Source organism: Dendrobates tinctorius, unplaced genomic scaffold (genome assembly GCF_039654945.1).
Source record: "Dendrobates tinctorius isolate UK_male_01 unplaced genomic scaffold, ASM3965494v1 ptg000021l, whole genome shotgun sequence".
Classification (NCBI taxonomy): domain Eukaryota; kingdom Metazoa; phylum Chordata; class Amphibia; order Anura; family Dendrobatidae; genus Dendrobates; species Dendrobates tinctorius.
Window position 1 is genome coordinate 15,243,857 of NW_027361689.1, and position 17,562 is coordinate 15,261,418.

Genomic DNA, 17,562 nt, shown 5'->3' on the forward strand with positions numbered 1-17,562 from the left:
TTTTTTTTTTTTTTCTCCTTTCTTTCTCCCGGCACGCAGATGCTTGACTATTGTTGGCGGCCGCTAACGTGAAGGGCCCGGCAGGTTACTTGTAAGGAGCCAAAGAGGTGAATGCCTGGGAGAGTTCATAAACAAACAGCGCAAGGATTGTTGAACTTTCTTTCCCATCGGTTCACCAAATACAAAGAGAGGGGAGAAACAGGAAAAGTTAATGCTATAGGCAGGTGGTTTAACCCCTTCTTGTAGTCCCTTTTATAAGGTGCACCTGTCACTTTTTAAGTTGAAATCATGGGAATGGTGTCCTCGTGAGGCCAAGCTCTCTCCTCTGCACCCCTGGCCATTTGACCATGTTCACACCTTGCGGAAACTTCTTGGCTTCAGATTTGGCCAAAAAGCCACAGAAAGAATCTGCATCGACCGGACCCTCAGGGGCACCACAAATGTCTTACATCTGGTTTGTAGATTCGGCTGCAGATTTCAAGCTATTCCTCTGCAGAACATTGACTATCAGATCCACAGAAGGATGAGTGTGGTGTAGATATGAAATCCGCCTCATAATAAATATATATAATTTTTTATTTTTTTTTCCTGTGAATCTGATTTTGAAGACCCCCATTTACTGATACACTGTAAACTGCTGCGGATTCCGGAACATGTGAACTTGGCCTTACAGTTCTGTCAGGGTTGTCATTGTTTTCTAACTCTACTCTAGTCTTGATGGTTGACACTAAGTATACATTATTATATTGTTTGTAATATTGAATAATAATTTTGTGGAAAAAAGTATATATATCATACACTTGTTTTTTTCTTAATGGTCTCTACCGAGAGGGCGGTTCTTACAGGGTCATTATGCAGAGCAGGCTAAAGACACATGCCCCCAAAGAGCAGAGCAGGCTAAAGACACATGCCGCCCCCCCCCCCCCCCCCCCAAAGAACCCTGTGAGCCACACCCTATTGGTAAAAACCATAAATGGTAGCACTAATTAAACCCTTTTTTTAATGTTAATACTTTTGTTAATGTGATGTTAAATCTTGGGGTACACTGCTGGAATCTGCAAACACTGTCAATCCAATAGCCAGAGACCTGTTATATATTATCCAGCGGCTTCCTGTACACCACATGAATATCATTGTGTTTTACCCAAATTGTTATCGTGACCCGCATAGGAATAAAGCTATAAATGTAGAGTAATGCTTGGATGATGGATACTTTATTTTTAATGTAAATCTTATTAGGTCATGCTTTACTTAACTGAGTGACACGCGGTCACTCGTCACCTGGTGCCGCGCCGTTTATATGTTGTAGCGCCACCTTGCCTGTTGGATATTCTGTCCTTGAAATGCGTCGACTGAGTATCTGTTGATAACGAACCTTTTGGATACCAAGAAATTCATCCAGTTCTTATCCAAAAAAGAAACGTGGACAACAAACCCTTCTATTTTTCACACTTTGATTACGTCCTAAGACCCCTGAAGGTCACATGTTCTCTGCCTGCTCTTCGGTGCGGCTCCCGGCAGTCAAACCCCAACCGATCAGTAAGTTAGGTGATAACTTGTTTTCCTCAGAGATCCTCTTTAGTTATGAAATGGATCATTATTGGGTAGTTTGTTTTCTATAGTGTCATTGGGCGCTGGACTCCTTACCATCGCTGCTGTCATCTTGCCATCGGCACGCATTATTAGGGTTTGTGACCCGACTTCTTGGGACACGACTATAAATTTAGACCGATTTGCATATCCATGCATTATAATTACCCATCCATCAATAATTTCCAACTAATTTGGGAAATATGTTTAACACCTATATAATTTTTGAAATGCTTCGATCCTTTGTCATCCATCCCGAGAACCTGTAGACGAAGCGGTTAACCGCTGTAAATGTGTCGTCGTCAGATGCATCACCCGGCAGTCATTGCTTTTCATTAGCCACTAATTGGCTTGGTCCTGTGACTCGGGAACATCAAGGTATGTAATTTAAAGCAATGCCGCACCGATGAGACGCCCTTTCTTGAAACAAGGCGTTGCCTGTTTTTTTTTTTAGTGGTATTATAAAGGCCGTTTTGTGAAACTGAGAGGGAGAGGCAGCATATGGGTGACTGTACCTTATGGGAGGGAAATGGCGATGTACGTGGTGTGACGATCTGTATGTATAGTACAACAACAACATTTAAAGCAACCCTCCACCCTGACCCTGAAATGTAATTATACAATGGTCAATGTGTAGTCACCCTACCTGGTGTCCTCCACTTGCCTCCCATACTGAGCCCGGCATTCTGGTCCTCCAACATGGCTGCCTCCTTAGCATGGGGGGTGTGGTGGTAGGTCTGAACTACTCTTTCCCTGTCTGTCGTCTCAAGTGTCATGGATCAGTCATAATACTGCACTCAGTGGCCATCCTGGATGTTTGAGGTCTGGTGCATCGGTCTTGTTGGTAAAAAAATAAATGGAAGGTGCCAAGGAAGATGACTGTACATGAAAAATATTAAGTCAGTCCTCAGTCCCGGAGTGGCTTTAATTCTTCGATCCATTTTCAATCTAACTAAAGTGGGTGAGCTGGGTGATGGCAACTAAGTTAGGAACCTGAAGATTGGCTAGTACTATCCGATGAGGTTCATTTATTCTGCATCTTATGTCCAGATTAATATTGATGGTCTGGGCCGTACATGGAGCATTGGGTCCCATAATGAAAACTAAATTGAAGTGTTTTAGTGCTTATTCCCAACAGTCGGCTTACATGATGGTTCCTTTCTAGAGAAGAAATAATTTGTGGCTTTCACCCTTGCTCGCCAAAGTTACTTAGGAGAGGTGAGATTTCTGTGCGTTCATACTGCCTTTCATGGTCATGATTACAAGAAATTTCACCCACATGTAGTGTCTCTGAGATATGCAGGTAGCAGTATACTGACATAGATCAATTATACTGTAAATATACAAATGACAAAAGACTGACTGGCACTTACAAGCTAGTGTGAACAGGTGTATACTAGGAGCAGCCTCCTCCATGTACCGTATAATAAACAAAAAAAAAAGTTGCCCTCTTTAGTGCTAAAGCATGTCAATGTGAAATATGAATAGCAATACTGTTTCTGGATACTAGGAAAAAAACTGAGACACTTGGCACATAATTTGCCCAGGAGCCAATGACAAGGTGGTCTCAGATCTGCTGGGTCCTACGTGTCTAGAGGTAGGACCTCTTAGAGGTATTTTTTCCTATTATCCAGAAGCAGTATAGCTATTCATACTGATATGCTTCAGCACTACAGAAGGGCGACTTTTATTTTCCTTTAAATCTAGTTAGGGGTGGCATGTTTTGCTTCACTAACGTGTTTATGGACAGTCTACATCTGTGTTGGTCGATCGGTTTTCGAAGCCATTGTTCGTTGCAGTCTGATCAGGCTGGGAATCTCCAGTCCTCATTTATTAATACGGTACTTGTATAGGTAGTAAGAGACATTTTGTACATGGATAAACTCTTCTCACTCGATTTGACAGATTACTATGTTTATTTCACTATGCCTGAGGAATGAAGATGAACCAGGTTACTGTGTTGTTTTTTTTTTTTTTTTGCTGTGTTCTTTGCTTTTGTTAAACCTCTGAGGAAGAATCTTGCCAAACAAGCTGGAGATACTTTGAGGATTGTTTCTTGGGGTTGGGCCTATACTAGGGCAATGGCTTATAGCCTATAAATGTCACTTACGGATGACTTCACTAACCAGTTTTACCACTTGTTTTAAATCTGTCCAGTGTGCAGGTTAGTTTTACCTCAATACTCCTAATTTTTTTTTTTCGAAGCCTCTGCGATGCCTACTACTCTTCTGCTTCTCACTTTACTTCCTCCTAAATCTATATCACCTGTATGACCAGCATGGTCCACAGAAGGCCTGCCACCTGTAGTCTTATGGTCGGTCTGGTGTATCCCATGTTAAAGGGCAATTCCTCCACGGACATAGTCATACATACAGTTAGGTCCATATATATTTGGACAGAGACAACATTTTTCTAATTTTGGTTCTAGACGTTACCACAATGAATTTTAAACAAAACAATTCAGATGCAGTTGAATTTCAGACTTTCAGCTTTCATTTGAGGGTATCCACTTTAAAATTGGTTGAAGGGTTTAGGAGTTTCAGCTCCTTAACATGTGCCACCCTGTTTTTAAACGGACCAAAAGTAATTGGACAGATTAAATAATTGTAAATAAAATGTTCATTTCTAGTACTTGGTTGAAAACCCTTTGTTGGCAATGACAGCCTGAAGTCTTGAACTCATGGACATCACCAGACTCTGTTAACTCCTTTTTGATGCTCTGCCAGGCCTTCACTGCGGTGGTTTTCAGTTGCTGTTTGTTTGTGGGCCTTTCTGTCTGAAGATTAGTCTTTAGCAAGTGAAATGCATGCTCAATTGGGTTGAGATCAGGTGACTGACTTGGCCATTCAAGAATATTCCACTTCTTTGCTTTAATAAACTCCTGGGTCCATTTGTAGTATGAAACGAGGACCAATCAGTTTGGCTGCATTTGGCTGGATCTGAGCACACAGTATGTGAATACCTCAGAATTCATTCGGCTGCTTCTGTCCTGTGTCACATCATCAATAAACACTAGTGACCCAGTGCCACTGGCAGCCATGCATGCCCAAGCCATCACACTGCCTCCGCCGTGTTTTACAGATGATGTGGTATGCTTTGGATCATGAGCTGTACCACACCATCACCATACTTTTCTCTTTCCATCATTCTGGTAGAGGTTGATCTTGGTTTCATCTGTCCAAAGAATGTTCTTCCAGAACTGTGCTGGCTTTTTTAGATGTTTTTTAGCAAAGTCCAGTCTAGCCTTTTTATTCTTGATGCTTATGAGTGGCTTGCACCGTGCAGTGACCCCTCTGTATTTACTTTCATGCAGTCTTCTCTTTATGGTAGATTTGGATATTGATACGCCTACCTCCTGGAGAGTGTTGTTCACTTGGTTGGCTGTTGTGAAGGGGTTTCTCTTCACCATGGAGATTATTCTGCGATCATCCACCACTGTTGTCTTCTGTGGGCGCCCAGGTCTTTTTGCATTGATGAGTTCACCAGTGCTTTCTTTCTTTCTCAGGATGTACCAAACTGTAGATTTTGCCACTCCTAATGTTGTAGCAATTTCTCGGATGGGTTTTTTCTGTTTTTGCAGCTTAAGGATGGCTTGTTTCACCTGCATGGAGAGCTCCTTTGACCGCTTGTTTCCTTCACAGCAAAACCTTCCAATGCAAGCACCACACCTCAAATCAACTCCAGGCCTTTTATCTGCTTAATTGAGAATGACATAACGAAGGGATTGCCCACACCTGTCCATGAAATAGCCTTGGAGTCAATTGTCCATTTACTTTTGGTCCCTTTAAAAACAGGGTGGCACATGTTAAGGAGCTGAAACTCCTAAAACCTTCATCCAATTTTAATGTGATACCCTCAAATGAAAGCTGAAAGTCTGAACTTCAACTGCATCTGAATTGTGTTGTTTAAAATTCATTGTGGTAATGTGTAGAACCGAAATTAGAAAAATGTTGTCTCTGTCCAAATATATATGGACCTAACTGTATTGTATGTATATTTAGCGTTCTGTGCGTGTAATATTGAGGTCACTAAATGTAATGTCTATGGGCCTGTCTATTTTCATCTGTTTAATAGATGCTTTTCTGCCCACAGTCAGGAAAGAGTGTCCTTTCTCTGGAGGATCAAGCACACCATTCCATTCCTGTGTGTTTTTCTGTGACCTGTGGTGTAATGCCTCATATCACCTGTGGGGGTGCTGCAGGCTAATCAAACACTTATTGACTGTCGCCCCACAAATTACAGCTGATTCCTGTAGTTTAATTTTTCGAAGATACTTCTACTGAAAATAAAAAGGGGTTGGTCCACCGTGAACCATTCTTAAGACTTTATTTTAGGTCACTTTGAGGGCCTGTACAAAAGTTCATGGCAGGTGTGGAAAGATGATACAACATTAAGAATGCTTTCAAAAATAGAAGTGTAATTACTCAAAGAGAAATGCAAATCAAATCAGTATTTGAAGAGACTGTCCTTTTACCTTCCAATGGCACCAATTCTGGTTATACTTGAACACAATTTTTGAAGAAACTTGGCAGGGAGGTTGTTCCAAACATCTTGAAGAACTAACCCCAGATCTTCTGTGTTCTTGCTCAGATCGTTCTCTCTTCATGTAATTCCAGACAGGCTGGATGATGCTGAGATCAGGGCTCTGTGGGTCCGTCTCATCGCCTACAGGACTCCTTGTTCTTCTTTACGCTGAAGATAGTTCTTATTGACAATGGCTGGATGTTTAGGGTCTTTGGTATTGCATTACGGATATGTATCTGCCTCTATTTCTCAGCACTGAGGACATTATATTTCCTATTTTGACTCATTTGTCAAGAACCTGCTGCAATTTTTCTTCACCCTAGATCCTATGTTCTTGTGCACAGTTGGGTCACTGGGCCTCATTTCCATGTTGAAGGGGTATTTTTTTTTTTTTTTTTTTGAGGATTCATTTCTTCAATTTAGACCTTACTCACAGTGCTGTATAATACGACTGAGAAACTCTGCTTACACACACACATGGGTGCGTGTGAAACCTCGAACTGCACTCTGATATCATCCCAGTGCAGTCCGATATACCCTGAGAAATTTTCTCAGTCTCCTCCTCACCTGTGCTGCGAGAGAACCGGAGCACAGAGCACTGACACTCGGACCAAGCTCACAGCAGAGCAGGAGCCGAGGGTCATTAGCATCTTGTGTGACTCCAGCTTGGGACCACTTCTGGTCAGTCTTCTCCAAACAGTAGATGGAGGTAGATGGATGATAATAATAATAATAATAATTTTTATTTATATAGCGCCAACATATTCCGCAGCACTTTACAATTAAGCGGGGACATGTACAGACAATAAATTCAATACAAGTTAAGACAATTCAAACAGTGACATTAGGAGTGAGGTCCCTGCTCGCAAGCTTACAAGCTACAAGGAAATGGGGGGACACAGTAGGTGAAAAATGCTTGTTAATTCAGGTCTGGCAATTATAATAGGGATTTTCATATAAAGCTGCATGATCCGGTCATCAGCCCGTGTGTTTAAGTGCAATAGACAAGTATCAAGTGCAGTTATCATGTGCATGAAGGGTGTGGAGACAGATGAATAGTAGGGTGCAGATTCAGAATAATATTTGGAAGGAGGGAACAGGGCAAAGTTAGCTTGCTGGGTAGTTGATGTGGTAGGCTTGTTTGAAGAGATGGGTTTTCAAAGCGCGCTTGAATAGGTCAGGGCTAGGTATCAGTCTGATCGCCTGGGGAAGTGCATTCCAGAGAGCTGGAGCAGCACGAGAGAAGTCTTGGAGGCGGAGGTGCGAGGTTCGGATTACGGGGGATGTTAGTCTTAGGTCATTTGTAGAACGGAGGGCACGTGTAGGGCGATAGACAGAGATGAGAGAGGAGATATAAGGCGGTGCAGAACAGTGGAGAGCTTTGTGGGTGAGAGAGATGAGTTTATACTGGACCCTGTAGCGAATAGGTAGCCAGTGTAATGACTGGCACAAGATGGAGGCATCGGTGAAGCGGCTGGACAGAAATATGACCCTGGCTGTCGCATTCAAGATGGATTGGAGAGGAGAAAGTTTGGTAAGAGGGAGACCGATCAGAAGAGAGTTGCAGTAGTCCAGGCGAGAATGAATAAGAACGACAGTAAGAGTCTTAGCAGTTTCAAAGGTGAGAAAAGGTCGGATTCTGGAGATGTTTTTAAGATGCAGGTGACAAGAGCGACTGAGTGATCGGATGTACGGAGTAAAGGAAAGTTCAGTGTCGAATATGACCCCAAGACAGCGGGCATGCTGCTTGGGAGTTATGGTTGAACCCTCCAGGGTTATTTCGATGTTAGGTAGAGTGAGGATAGTAGAGGGGAGAAACACAAGAAGTTCAGTTTTAGAGAGATTTAGTTTCAGATAGAGGGAGGACATGATGCTAGAGACAGCAGACAATCCTTGGTATTTTGAATTAGGGTAGGGGTGATGTCAGGGGAAGAAGTGTATAATTGGGTGTCATCAGCATAGAGATGATACTGGAACCCAAATCTGCTGATTGTTTGTCCAATAGGGGCAGTGTATAAAGAGAAGAGGAGGGGGCCTAGGACTGAGCCCTGCGGGACCCCGATAGTAAGGGGACGAGAAGAGGAAGAGGAGCCGGAAAAAGATACAGTGAAGGAGCGGTCAGAGAGGTAGGAGGAGAACCAGGAGAGGGCCGTGTCCTTGAGGCCTATAGAGCGGAGCATAGTGAGGAGGAGCTGGTGATCCACAGTGTCAAATGCGGCAGAGAGATCCAGGAGAATCAGCAGGGAGCAATGACCTTTCGATTTAGCTGTTATTAAATCATTAGAGACTTTAGTGAGGGCAGTTTCAGTAGAGTGTAAAGAGCGGAAACCAGATTGTAAGGGGTCGAGAAGAGAGTTATCCGAGAGATAGCGGATTAGACGGGAGTGGACCAGGCGTTCCAGGAGTTTAGAGATGAAGGGAAGGTTAGAGACAGGTCTGTAGTTAGCAGTGCAGTTCTGGTCCAGGGATGGCTTTTTAAGTAAAGGGATCCCACTGGATCCCACTGGTTGCTGCCAGTTCTCAGCTGATGGCACTGAACATCTTCCAAAGTCTCCTTGGCTGACCACTGCATTCAGTCCTCAATTTTGCCCATTTTTTTGGTGTCCTCAATGCTGACAAGCATCGGCAGATGCTTATCCACTGTACAACTGTAGGGTTGGTGGGGCGAGCTGGGGGGGTGGTCCCTCTTCTTACCGCGCAGAGATAAAACAGAGACACGATGGAGGCAGATTCTGGGTGCAACAGGTCCAAGTTTATTTCACTCGCCGTCCGTCTGACGGCCTCAGAGCACACCGCACTTTCTTTACCTCACGGCCCTCCGTTTCCAGGGCCGCTTCTTACACACCGCACGTTACACTGGGGACGTGTATGCACACACCGTCCCCTCCTCACTCGTCGACGCTCCTGACAGGTCCGTCACTGTGGCCGCCTTAGGCCCGTAAACCAACAGCGCTTCCACTGATCAGTCGTCGTGTCAACTACGGTGTCTCACACCCAGTGCCTCGTCCCTTCTGCGGTTCTTCCTGTCAGGACCACCCCCCTGACGTTCTCTCTCCTCAGTCCCCCTGGTTTAGATTCTCCTCACAGCGCACAGACTGTCGCAGTCCTCCTGTCACTGGAGCTCCCCCTGGGGACTGGAACCTTCTGGAACCCTCCCTCAGTATTTATAGCTCTCCCGGTTCCCTGTCACTGTAACCCCGCCCCCCATGACCAACGGTTTCTAAAGCCCTAAGCTGATGTCAAGTCCTTTGCTCACACTCCTCCCTGCCATCTAATGGTCAACCCAAGGTACTGCACGTCCACTACACTTTCCTAGCTGTTTCCCCACTGTAATAACTGACACCTACCTACACTGTGCAAACCTTTCCTTCTTCACTCTGACCCGTCCGTCCGTCAGGTCACCTTCCCTACACTCCCCCTTCCTTTGTCCATTGTCGTCCTCGACTATCGTCATCCCTGCCTTCGTCGTTCTGAAGCTACACCTACATTCTGTTGTCGGACCAGCTGTTGAGCCAAACCCACTATCTGCGGGGGCCGAACCATACTGGGAGCACTATGCTCTGAGTAGCCTACTGCTACTCACCAGCGCGCACGCCACATGACAACGTCTTTCAAATTGGGCTAGGTACACCCATATTCTCTCTATGGCGTGTACCTTCCCCTACTCTCCCCTACTGTCACCTTCCACTATTCAGTACGCCATGATCGAGGTCTCATACCTTCCAGATCATTACCAGCGCCCGCCTTCCTCCTTCAGGGGTGTCCGTGGTGTTGGGGACCTGACCTAGGACGGCTGTCTTTCTCACGTCTTCCAACTCATTTTCCCTTCTTTCAATTACATGTCATGGTCGGCGTCCCGGTCTCCCAGACCTCCTCAACTCTTAGATCCCTACCGGATCTCACACTTTCCTTTGGTCCCGCAGACCTTCCCTTACCCGGACCTGTTGCATTTTACTTTGGCATATTATACATTAAACAACTTTATAATAGCACAAGTACCCATTTTTATACTGTATATTTTTTTTTTTTTTTGTTTTCTTTTGCTCATTTTAAAACCAACATAATACAACATAACATTGCATGTCTTCTTTCTCCCCCCTTCCTTGGACCTGAACACTCCTCCACTTCTCCGTATCCCCGTTCTGTCAAGTTTCAAATCAGCAAATAACATCCTGTAAGAGGAACATACTAAAAACAAACTCAGCACATCAAACATTTTTTTTTTTTTTTTAAACTAGAACTGTTCTTCAGAACCTGCACTACAGTGCACCGAACGCTCAACAGTCTACTTCACTACGCAGTGGCTAGTAGTGAGGGACCCCACAGCCGTGGAGCCCCCGGGGATACTGAGGGTGTCCATTCAAGTCCTCTTCTTTTCCATGCCGGCCTCTCCTTGAGTGTGGAGCAGGTTCCACACTTCCTGCTCCCGGGCCTTCTTCCTGATCACCTCCGCTACCCACACGGAGGGAACAGCACGGGCCCTGGAGTCCGGTGGGCGGGACTCCGCTGAAAAAGACCGCAAGACAGAAACGGCCGAAGATTTCTGTGGCCCAGCAGCCGCTGGGGTCAGGTGGCAAATGGGGACAACCGGGTCCTCGGGGGCTGGAATCACAGGGCCCGCTAAGTTGGCCGCAGCCGACTCCAGCAGCGGCATAACCGCGGCCTCAGGACAGGCCGCATCCACTACTTCCAACGGAGCCGGAGTAACGGCCGATTTCAACGATGCAGCTGCTATTAGCAGGGAAAGCGCAGCAGCGTCTTCTTTGGGTGAGCTCTGCACTGGTGACTCCGGGCGGGGTAGTTCGGGGACATGAGCGGGGGCCTCGCTCAGCTCCGCATACACCACGGGGCCCGTGGTAACTAGGCCTTCCGGTGCGCGCTGCAGCAGAATGGTGGGGGCCGCTTGCGGAGGCACTGGTAGGGCCGGGGGTACTCTCACCTTCCCCGGCGCTGCGGCCTCCGTCCCATCATCACGCGGTTTCCCCCGCAGCCTCCGTTCCTTGCTCCACTGTCCTGCGGACCTTCCCTCCGGACTCGTGGGCTCTGCTGAGAAGTCCTCTGCTGGTATTGGTGGCGGCCGTTCTCGCTGACTCCGCTCCCCGGCTCAGCATCCCGCTGCCTGCCCGTGGTTCTGAAGATGACTTCTGGTGCAGCTCCATCTCTCGCCGCCATTGCCACTCTAGGTGGCCGATGCCCCGACACCCGCAGCGTCTCATACCGTCCGTTGGGCAGCACTCGAATGGCGTCAGACAGCCGCAGCCAAGTTTTTCTTCTGTGCCACTCCTCCTGCTGGGTGGGGCGTTGGCAGACCTTTCCACCCATCTGCCAGGGTTCAGTACATGGGAGCGTCGGCCACCGGGCACATACTGCTGTCCACGGGGGTACGTTGGAGGGGGCCCCAGTCCATTCAACACGACTGCAAACACTCGGACCTCTCCCCTGAGCTGTAGTAATGCCGCCATCTTGCGCAGCACCTGATGCCGCCCCGGATCTTCTGTCAGCACCACTGAGTCACCACAGCGCTCCCAATTTGTAATCCACAGGTAAGCCAATTGTAATCCACAGGTATTTATAATACAAGCAGCACAGTCCAAGTCTTTCTCCATCCTTTAAGGCAGGCCTGCCGCAGAAGATGATGTATTAGCGGCGGCGATCCTGCCGACTACGCCAAATGTAGGGTTGGTGGGGCGAGCTGGGGGGGTGGTCCCTCTTCTTACCGCGCAGAGATAAAACAGACACGATGGAGGCAGATTCTGGGTGCAACAGGTCCAAGTTTATTTCACTCGCCGTCCGTCTGACGGCCTCAGAGCACACCGCACTTTCTTTACCTCACGGCCCTCCGTTTCCAGGGCCGCTTCTTACACACCGCACGTTACACTGGGGACGTGTATGCACACACCGTCCCCTCCTCACTCGTCGACGCTCCTGACAGGTCCGTCACTGTGGCCGCCTTAGGCCCGTAAACCAACAGCGCTTCCACTGATCAGTCATCGTGTCAACTACGGTGTCTCACACCCAGTGCCTCGTCCCTTCTGCGGTTCTTCCTGTCAGGACCACCCCCCTGACGTTCTCTCTCCTCAGTCCCCCTGGTTTAGATTCTCCTCACAGCGCACAGACTGTCGCAGTCCTCCTGTCACTGGAGCTCCCCCTGGGGACTGGAACCTTCTGGAACCCTCCCTCAGTATTTATAGCTCTCCCGGTCCCCTGTCACTGTAACTCCGCCCCCCATGACCAACGGTTTCTAAAGCCCTAAGCTGATGTCAAGTCCTTTGCTCACACTCCTCCCTGCCATCTAATGGTCAACCCAAGGTACTGCACGTCCACTACACTTTCCTAGCTGTTTCCCCACTGTAATAACTGACACCTACCTACACTGTGCAAACCTTTCCTTCTTGACCCTAGTCCGTCCGTCCGTCAGGTCACCTTCCCTACACAACATCAGCATGGAGGTGTCCAAATGTGTTCTGCAATGGGACAATGACGCCAAACATACAACAATGACAGTAAAGCAACACTTTGTCGGTCTTTCCCTTTTTTTATTTCACAGCCGGGGTGGTCTCATTAATCAATGTTCCCTGCTCCTTGGTATCATAGTCACCAGTACCTGTCTTCTGTCCTTGGTTCTGCTTCAGTTGTCTTCTGCTACTTGTGACCTACCGGATTACTCCAGTGTTTGCTGGAAGTCACAACTTAATGCAAGTCTACGAGGCCAGAACGAGGATCTCATAGATTTGCAGAGAGTTTGTGACCGCTACATCTGACTTCTGGTCTGTCCGAAGTTGCGGTCACAACATGGCGCCGCAAGACCGGCGCACCTCTGTGGAAATCCGAAAATGCCGTCCGGTAATTATATTACTAGGGGCAGGAAACCTGCAATATCAATACATAATAAATTAATTAAAATAAAAACACAGCAGTGGTGCTTATAAATATCTTCATGGTAATCATGCCCAAAGAGTCCTGGAAGTGATGGTCCGGCCCCCACAGAGCCCTGATCTCACCGTAGTCCAGACTGTGTGACCTTGCATGAAAAAAAAAAAAGGATTTGTACAAGTGACATCCACACACAACATCTTGGAGAACTAACCACAGATCTTCTAAGGATCCCAGCAGGGAGGCTGATCCAGGCTGTGCTCTAGTACAAGTGTGCTGAGAAGGATTGATGCTTTCATGCTGTTTTGGAGGGTCTGTGTGTGTGGGGGCGGGCTGCGTGGGTCTGTGTGTGGGGGCGGGCTGCAGGGTCTCTGTGTGTGGGTGGGGCTGCAGGGTCTCTGTGTGTGGGCGGGGCTGCAGGGTCTCTGTGTGTGGGCGGGGCTGCAGGGTCTCTGTGTATGGGTGGGGCTGCAGGGTCTCTGTGTGGGTGGGGCTGCAGGGTCTCTGTGTATGGGTGGGGCTGCAGGGTCTCTGTGTGGGTGGGGCTGCAGGGTCTCTGTGTGTGGGCAGGGCTGCAGGGTCTCTGGGTGTGGGCAGGGCTGCAGGGTCTCTGTGTGTGGGCAGGGCTGCAGGGTCTCTGTGTGTGGGCGGGGCTGCAGGGTCTCTGTGTGTGGGCGGGGCTGCAGGGTCTCTGTGTGTGGGCGGGGCTGCAGGGTCTCTGTGTGTGGGCGGGGCTGCAGGGTCTCTGTGTGTGGGCGGGGCTGCAGGGTCTCTGTGTGTGGGCGGGGCTGCAGGGTCTCTGTGTGTGGGCGGGGCTGCAGGGTCTCTGTGTGTGGGCGGGGCTGCAGGGTCTCTGTGTGTGGGCGGGGCTGCAGGGTCTCTGTGTGTGGGCGGGGCTGCAGGGTCTCTGTGTGTGGGCGGGGCTGCAGGGTCTCTGTGTGGGCGGGGCTGCAGGGTCTCTGGGTGTGGGCAGGGCTGCAGGGTCTCTGTGTGTGGGCGGGGCTGCAGGGTCTCTGTGTGTGGGCGGGGCTGCAGGGTCTCTGTGTGTGGGCGGGGCTGCAGGGTCTCTGTGTGTGGGCGGGGCTGCAGGGTCTCTGTGTGTGGGCGGGGCTGCAGGGTCTGTGTGTGCTGCATCATATCACATGTGACCATAATCTAAGATGCGACTCTCCTGCTTGGCAATCGTTGGCTACAGATGGGAGTCTCCCTGACACGGCAGCACTGAGGCCATCATACTCTGCAGTTGTCAGCCCCATCATTATCCCAGCTTTGCCCGCAGTGTGCACTTTGTGTTCTCAGGAAAGAGATTATTCTATGGAAAGTAGGAAGGGAATGCAATTATTTTTCCTTTCAGTGTCTGCTATGAAATTGAGGGCAATTTAGGTGATTAGGGAGGAGGGAAAGGATAATCGTGTTTGTAGAATTCTGATGGTGTTGTCGACTGTAATTACAGAGAGATGTTTGATCTGAACTGCACCAAATATTAAAGTCCATTTACAGCCCCCGTGCCAATTATCGAGATCCTGTTTATTTACCGTATTTTTATTTTTTCTAATTTGAGCCCTGGTCTGCAATGTTACAAATGACAGAAGTGTAGAACAGCAGGTGGCGCTCTAGAACAGCACCTCCTGGCCACCAAAGCCAAAACCAAATGGCTTTATTTCCTTTTTACAATTTTTTTTTTTTTTTTTTTTTTCCCCCCCTCTTTCCCTGTTTAAAATAACCTATTAAACCACATTGGAAATATAAACCTTTTTCTGTTTCTAATGGCTTTTTTTTTTATTTCTTTTCCCCCCAGGTCTTTATATCCGTGAACTGCCTAAGTACAGATTTCTCCTCTCAGAAAGGGGTGAAGGGGCTGCCTCTGAACATTCAGATTGACACCTACAGCTACAATAATAGAAGTAACAAGCCGATTCACAGGGCCTATTGCCAAATTAAAGTCTTCTGTGATAAGGCGAGTACCAAAAATAATGGCAGAAAATTCACTTATAACGCAAGTGCGCCATCAAGTGGCCAGAACCAATATATACACTTAAAAAAAAAAAAAAAAATTAAAGGTTCATTTTTGTGGTCGTAGCCACTGTCCTGAAACCATTACCAAGTAAACTTTTTATTTTATCTGGTATGGAAAGTTATGAAACTTTGCTAATTAGTTTATTAGGAGACTTGTCTTCATTCCTGTGTTTTTAAAAAAAAAAAAAAAAATTAAATATGGAAGTGGCTGTCAAGCATCTGCTTTTCTCCAGTTGATTTGCTTGCCTTTAGCTGCATTGATATCAGAACTTATTTGCAAAGTTTCATAACTTTCCATGCAGGACAAAATTCCAAAAAAGAGTGAAAAAAAATATAGAAAAAAGTAGTTATTCCTTTTAAAGGGGAACCAGGTTTTAGCCTCTGAGACCAGCATAATGTAGCAGAGACCCTGATACCCACTATGTATCACTTACTGGATGCAGCAGCAGTTGTGAGTGTTGCATGTAGCAGAGCTCAGAAAGCTGCCCCTGCCCTTACCAGGCTCTCTATGCACTGTCTATTGACGTGGAGCTGCTTATTAGAGGATACGTGGTCGGACCAAAGTTCCCATGCCTTGTAGTCCAGGCAGTGTTAATCTCCTGGTGATAGAATAAATGTTTTAAGGAAACGGCACACAGCCTAATAAGTGATACATCACTGAAATCTGTCTCAGCCCCTACCTCATGTTGCCCTCAGATTACATAGCAAAAGCCTGCTGACGGGTTCCCTTTGAGTAATTCACATAGTTGACGATGAACCACCCCATACTAGGAGCATATAGACTTGTGCATCATCACTACATTCCTTCCCCTTCTTTAGGCAAAGCATCTCCCACCTAGGAGGGCTTGGCACCGTCATACAAATGACATGGCTTCCTATTTAGTCGATGCTACTGGGAAAATTTGTGGTCGTCCTCTGTATATGTGAAGGCGAAAAAACCTCCCGAGGTTGTGAATGGGTTTAGAAATAATCTATCTTCTCATTGGACCAAAAGCGAACGTGTATGTCTAAGCTGAGCCTAAAATGAACAAGGCTTAGGTCCATTGTTGGCTTTTTACCTGTGATCTTCATGCTGCACATAGGAGGAATTCCTGCTTCTGTGCTTCCCTTCTCCTGCGCTCCCCTTCTCCTGCGCTCCCCTTCTCCTGCGCTCCACTGCTTCTACGCTCCACTGCTTCTGCGCTCCCCTGCTTCTGCGCTCCCCTGCTTCTGCGCTCCCCTTCTCCTACATCCTCCCAGGACTTGGGTGTCAGTGGTTATATCTGATCCCATTATTATTTTTTCTTCCTGATTTTCAGGGTGCGGAACGTAAAATAAGAGATGAAGAACGTAAGCAGAGCAAGAGAAAAGGCAAGTGTACTGAGCCCACCTCCCAGATGAACTGTAAGTAAGAATGATACTGGCACTAGACATCCTTCCCTCCCCTTTATCACCTCCTTAAGATGCTCCTACACACTGGATATGGGTCTCGCTCACCTTCCTCCATCTTTTTTATGTAAAAAAAAATGTCTTGTATGGTTTTTTTTTCCTTTGTTCTCAAGGAAGATAAAGACATTGCTTGACATCTCTGACCGAAGAATAATGGATTTGACTTTATTTGAAAAAACGTACTTGCTTTTTTTTCACCAAAAAAACTATGCCACACCTGTCTTCAGGCTGCGTGTGGTATTGCAGCTCCTCCCCATTCACCTCAATCTTGGCTGCAATACCCAGGCACAACTTGTAAACTGAGGTGGTGCTGTTTTTGGAAGAAATTGGTGTTTTTTTTCTAATACCGGACAAACCTTCTCAGAAATGTTGACATATGCATGCTCGGGCCAACCGAGCATGCATGCAACAGCTATTGAGCGTATGACCAGTTTTAACCTCTGATATGAGAACCCGTCCATGTGTTTATAATATTGATCTTTCCAACACCTTACCATAGGAATCACATTTACAAGAATGTTAAATCTTTAGTGTTTCAGTAGAATGTCTATGTCTTCCGCTAGCTCCTCCCCCTTCATAGAATTTTAAAAGCACCAACTGTCATCTCCTATCGCAGTATGGTCGGAGTCACACTACTGTAGATTTTGGGTGAGTGCTATGCAAGAAAACATCCCATGGCAATCAGACCAGTGTTAATCTATGGGGCAGCTCACATCACTGTTTATTTTCTCAGTAGTATTCGGCGTGCGTGTAAAATCGCAGCATGCTACTATTTGTCAGGGAGACTCAGCCGAGATTCGCCAATGCAAGCCTAATGGCGCGAGAAAAAAATTGCACAGCATCAGACCATGCGAGTGCTGCTGGCAATTCATGTGCCGCACACACACACTGACAGGTTAGAATAGAAAAGATAGAATAGATATATGCACATAGGAAACCATAGATTAGATGCATAGATGTCAGTGACACATGTGTGTTATATAGTGGCCCGATTCTAGCGCATTGAGTATTCTAGATTCTCCCTCCCTCACGGGAGCGGAGGCGTGCGTCGGGCGCGACCAATCAGTGACGCAGGATTTCCGTTAGACAGAATTAGATGAATATATATATATATATATATATATATATATA

At 46.9% G+C, this 17,562-nt stretch overlaps 1 protein-coding gene across 2 annotated transcripts in view; it reads left to right on the forward strand.

The window, feature by feature from the left end:
* The window catches only part of GRHL1 (grainyhead like transcription factor 1), a 45,889-nt gene that overhangs the window by 13,847 nt on the left and 14,480 nt on the right, over positions 1-17,562 (forward strand). The window contains exons 9-10 of one of the 2 annotated variants that reach the window (XM_073568210.1): positions 14,786-14,944; positions 16,302-16,386. In XM_073568210.1, the coding sequence (XP_073424311.1) occupies positions 14,786-14,944; positions 16,302-16,386 (244 nt within the window). The remainder of the gene's footprint in view (positions 1-14,785; positions 14,945-16,301; positions 16,387-17,562) is intronic. The other variant, XM_073568211.1, reaches the window with a different exon arrangement.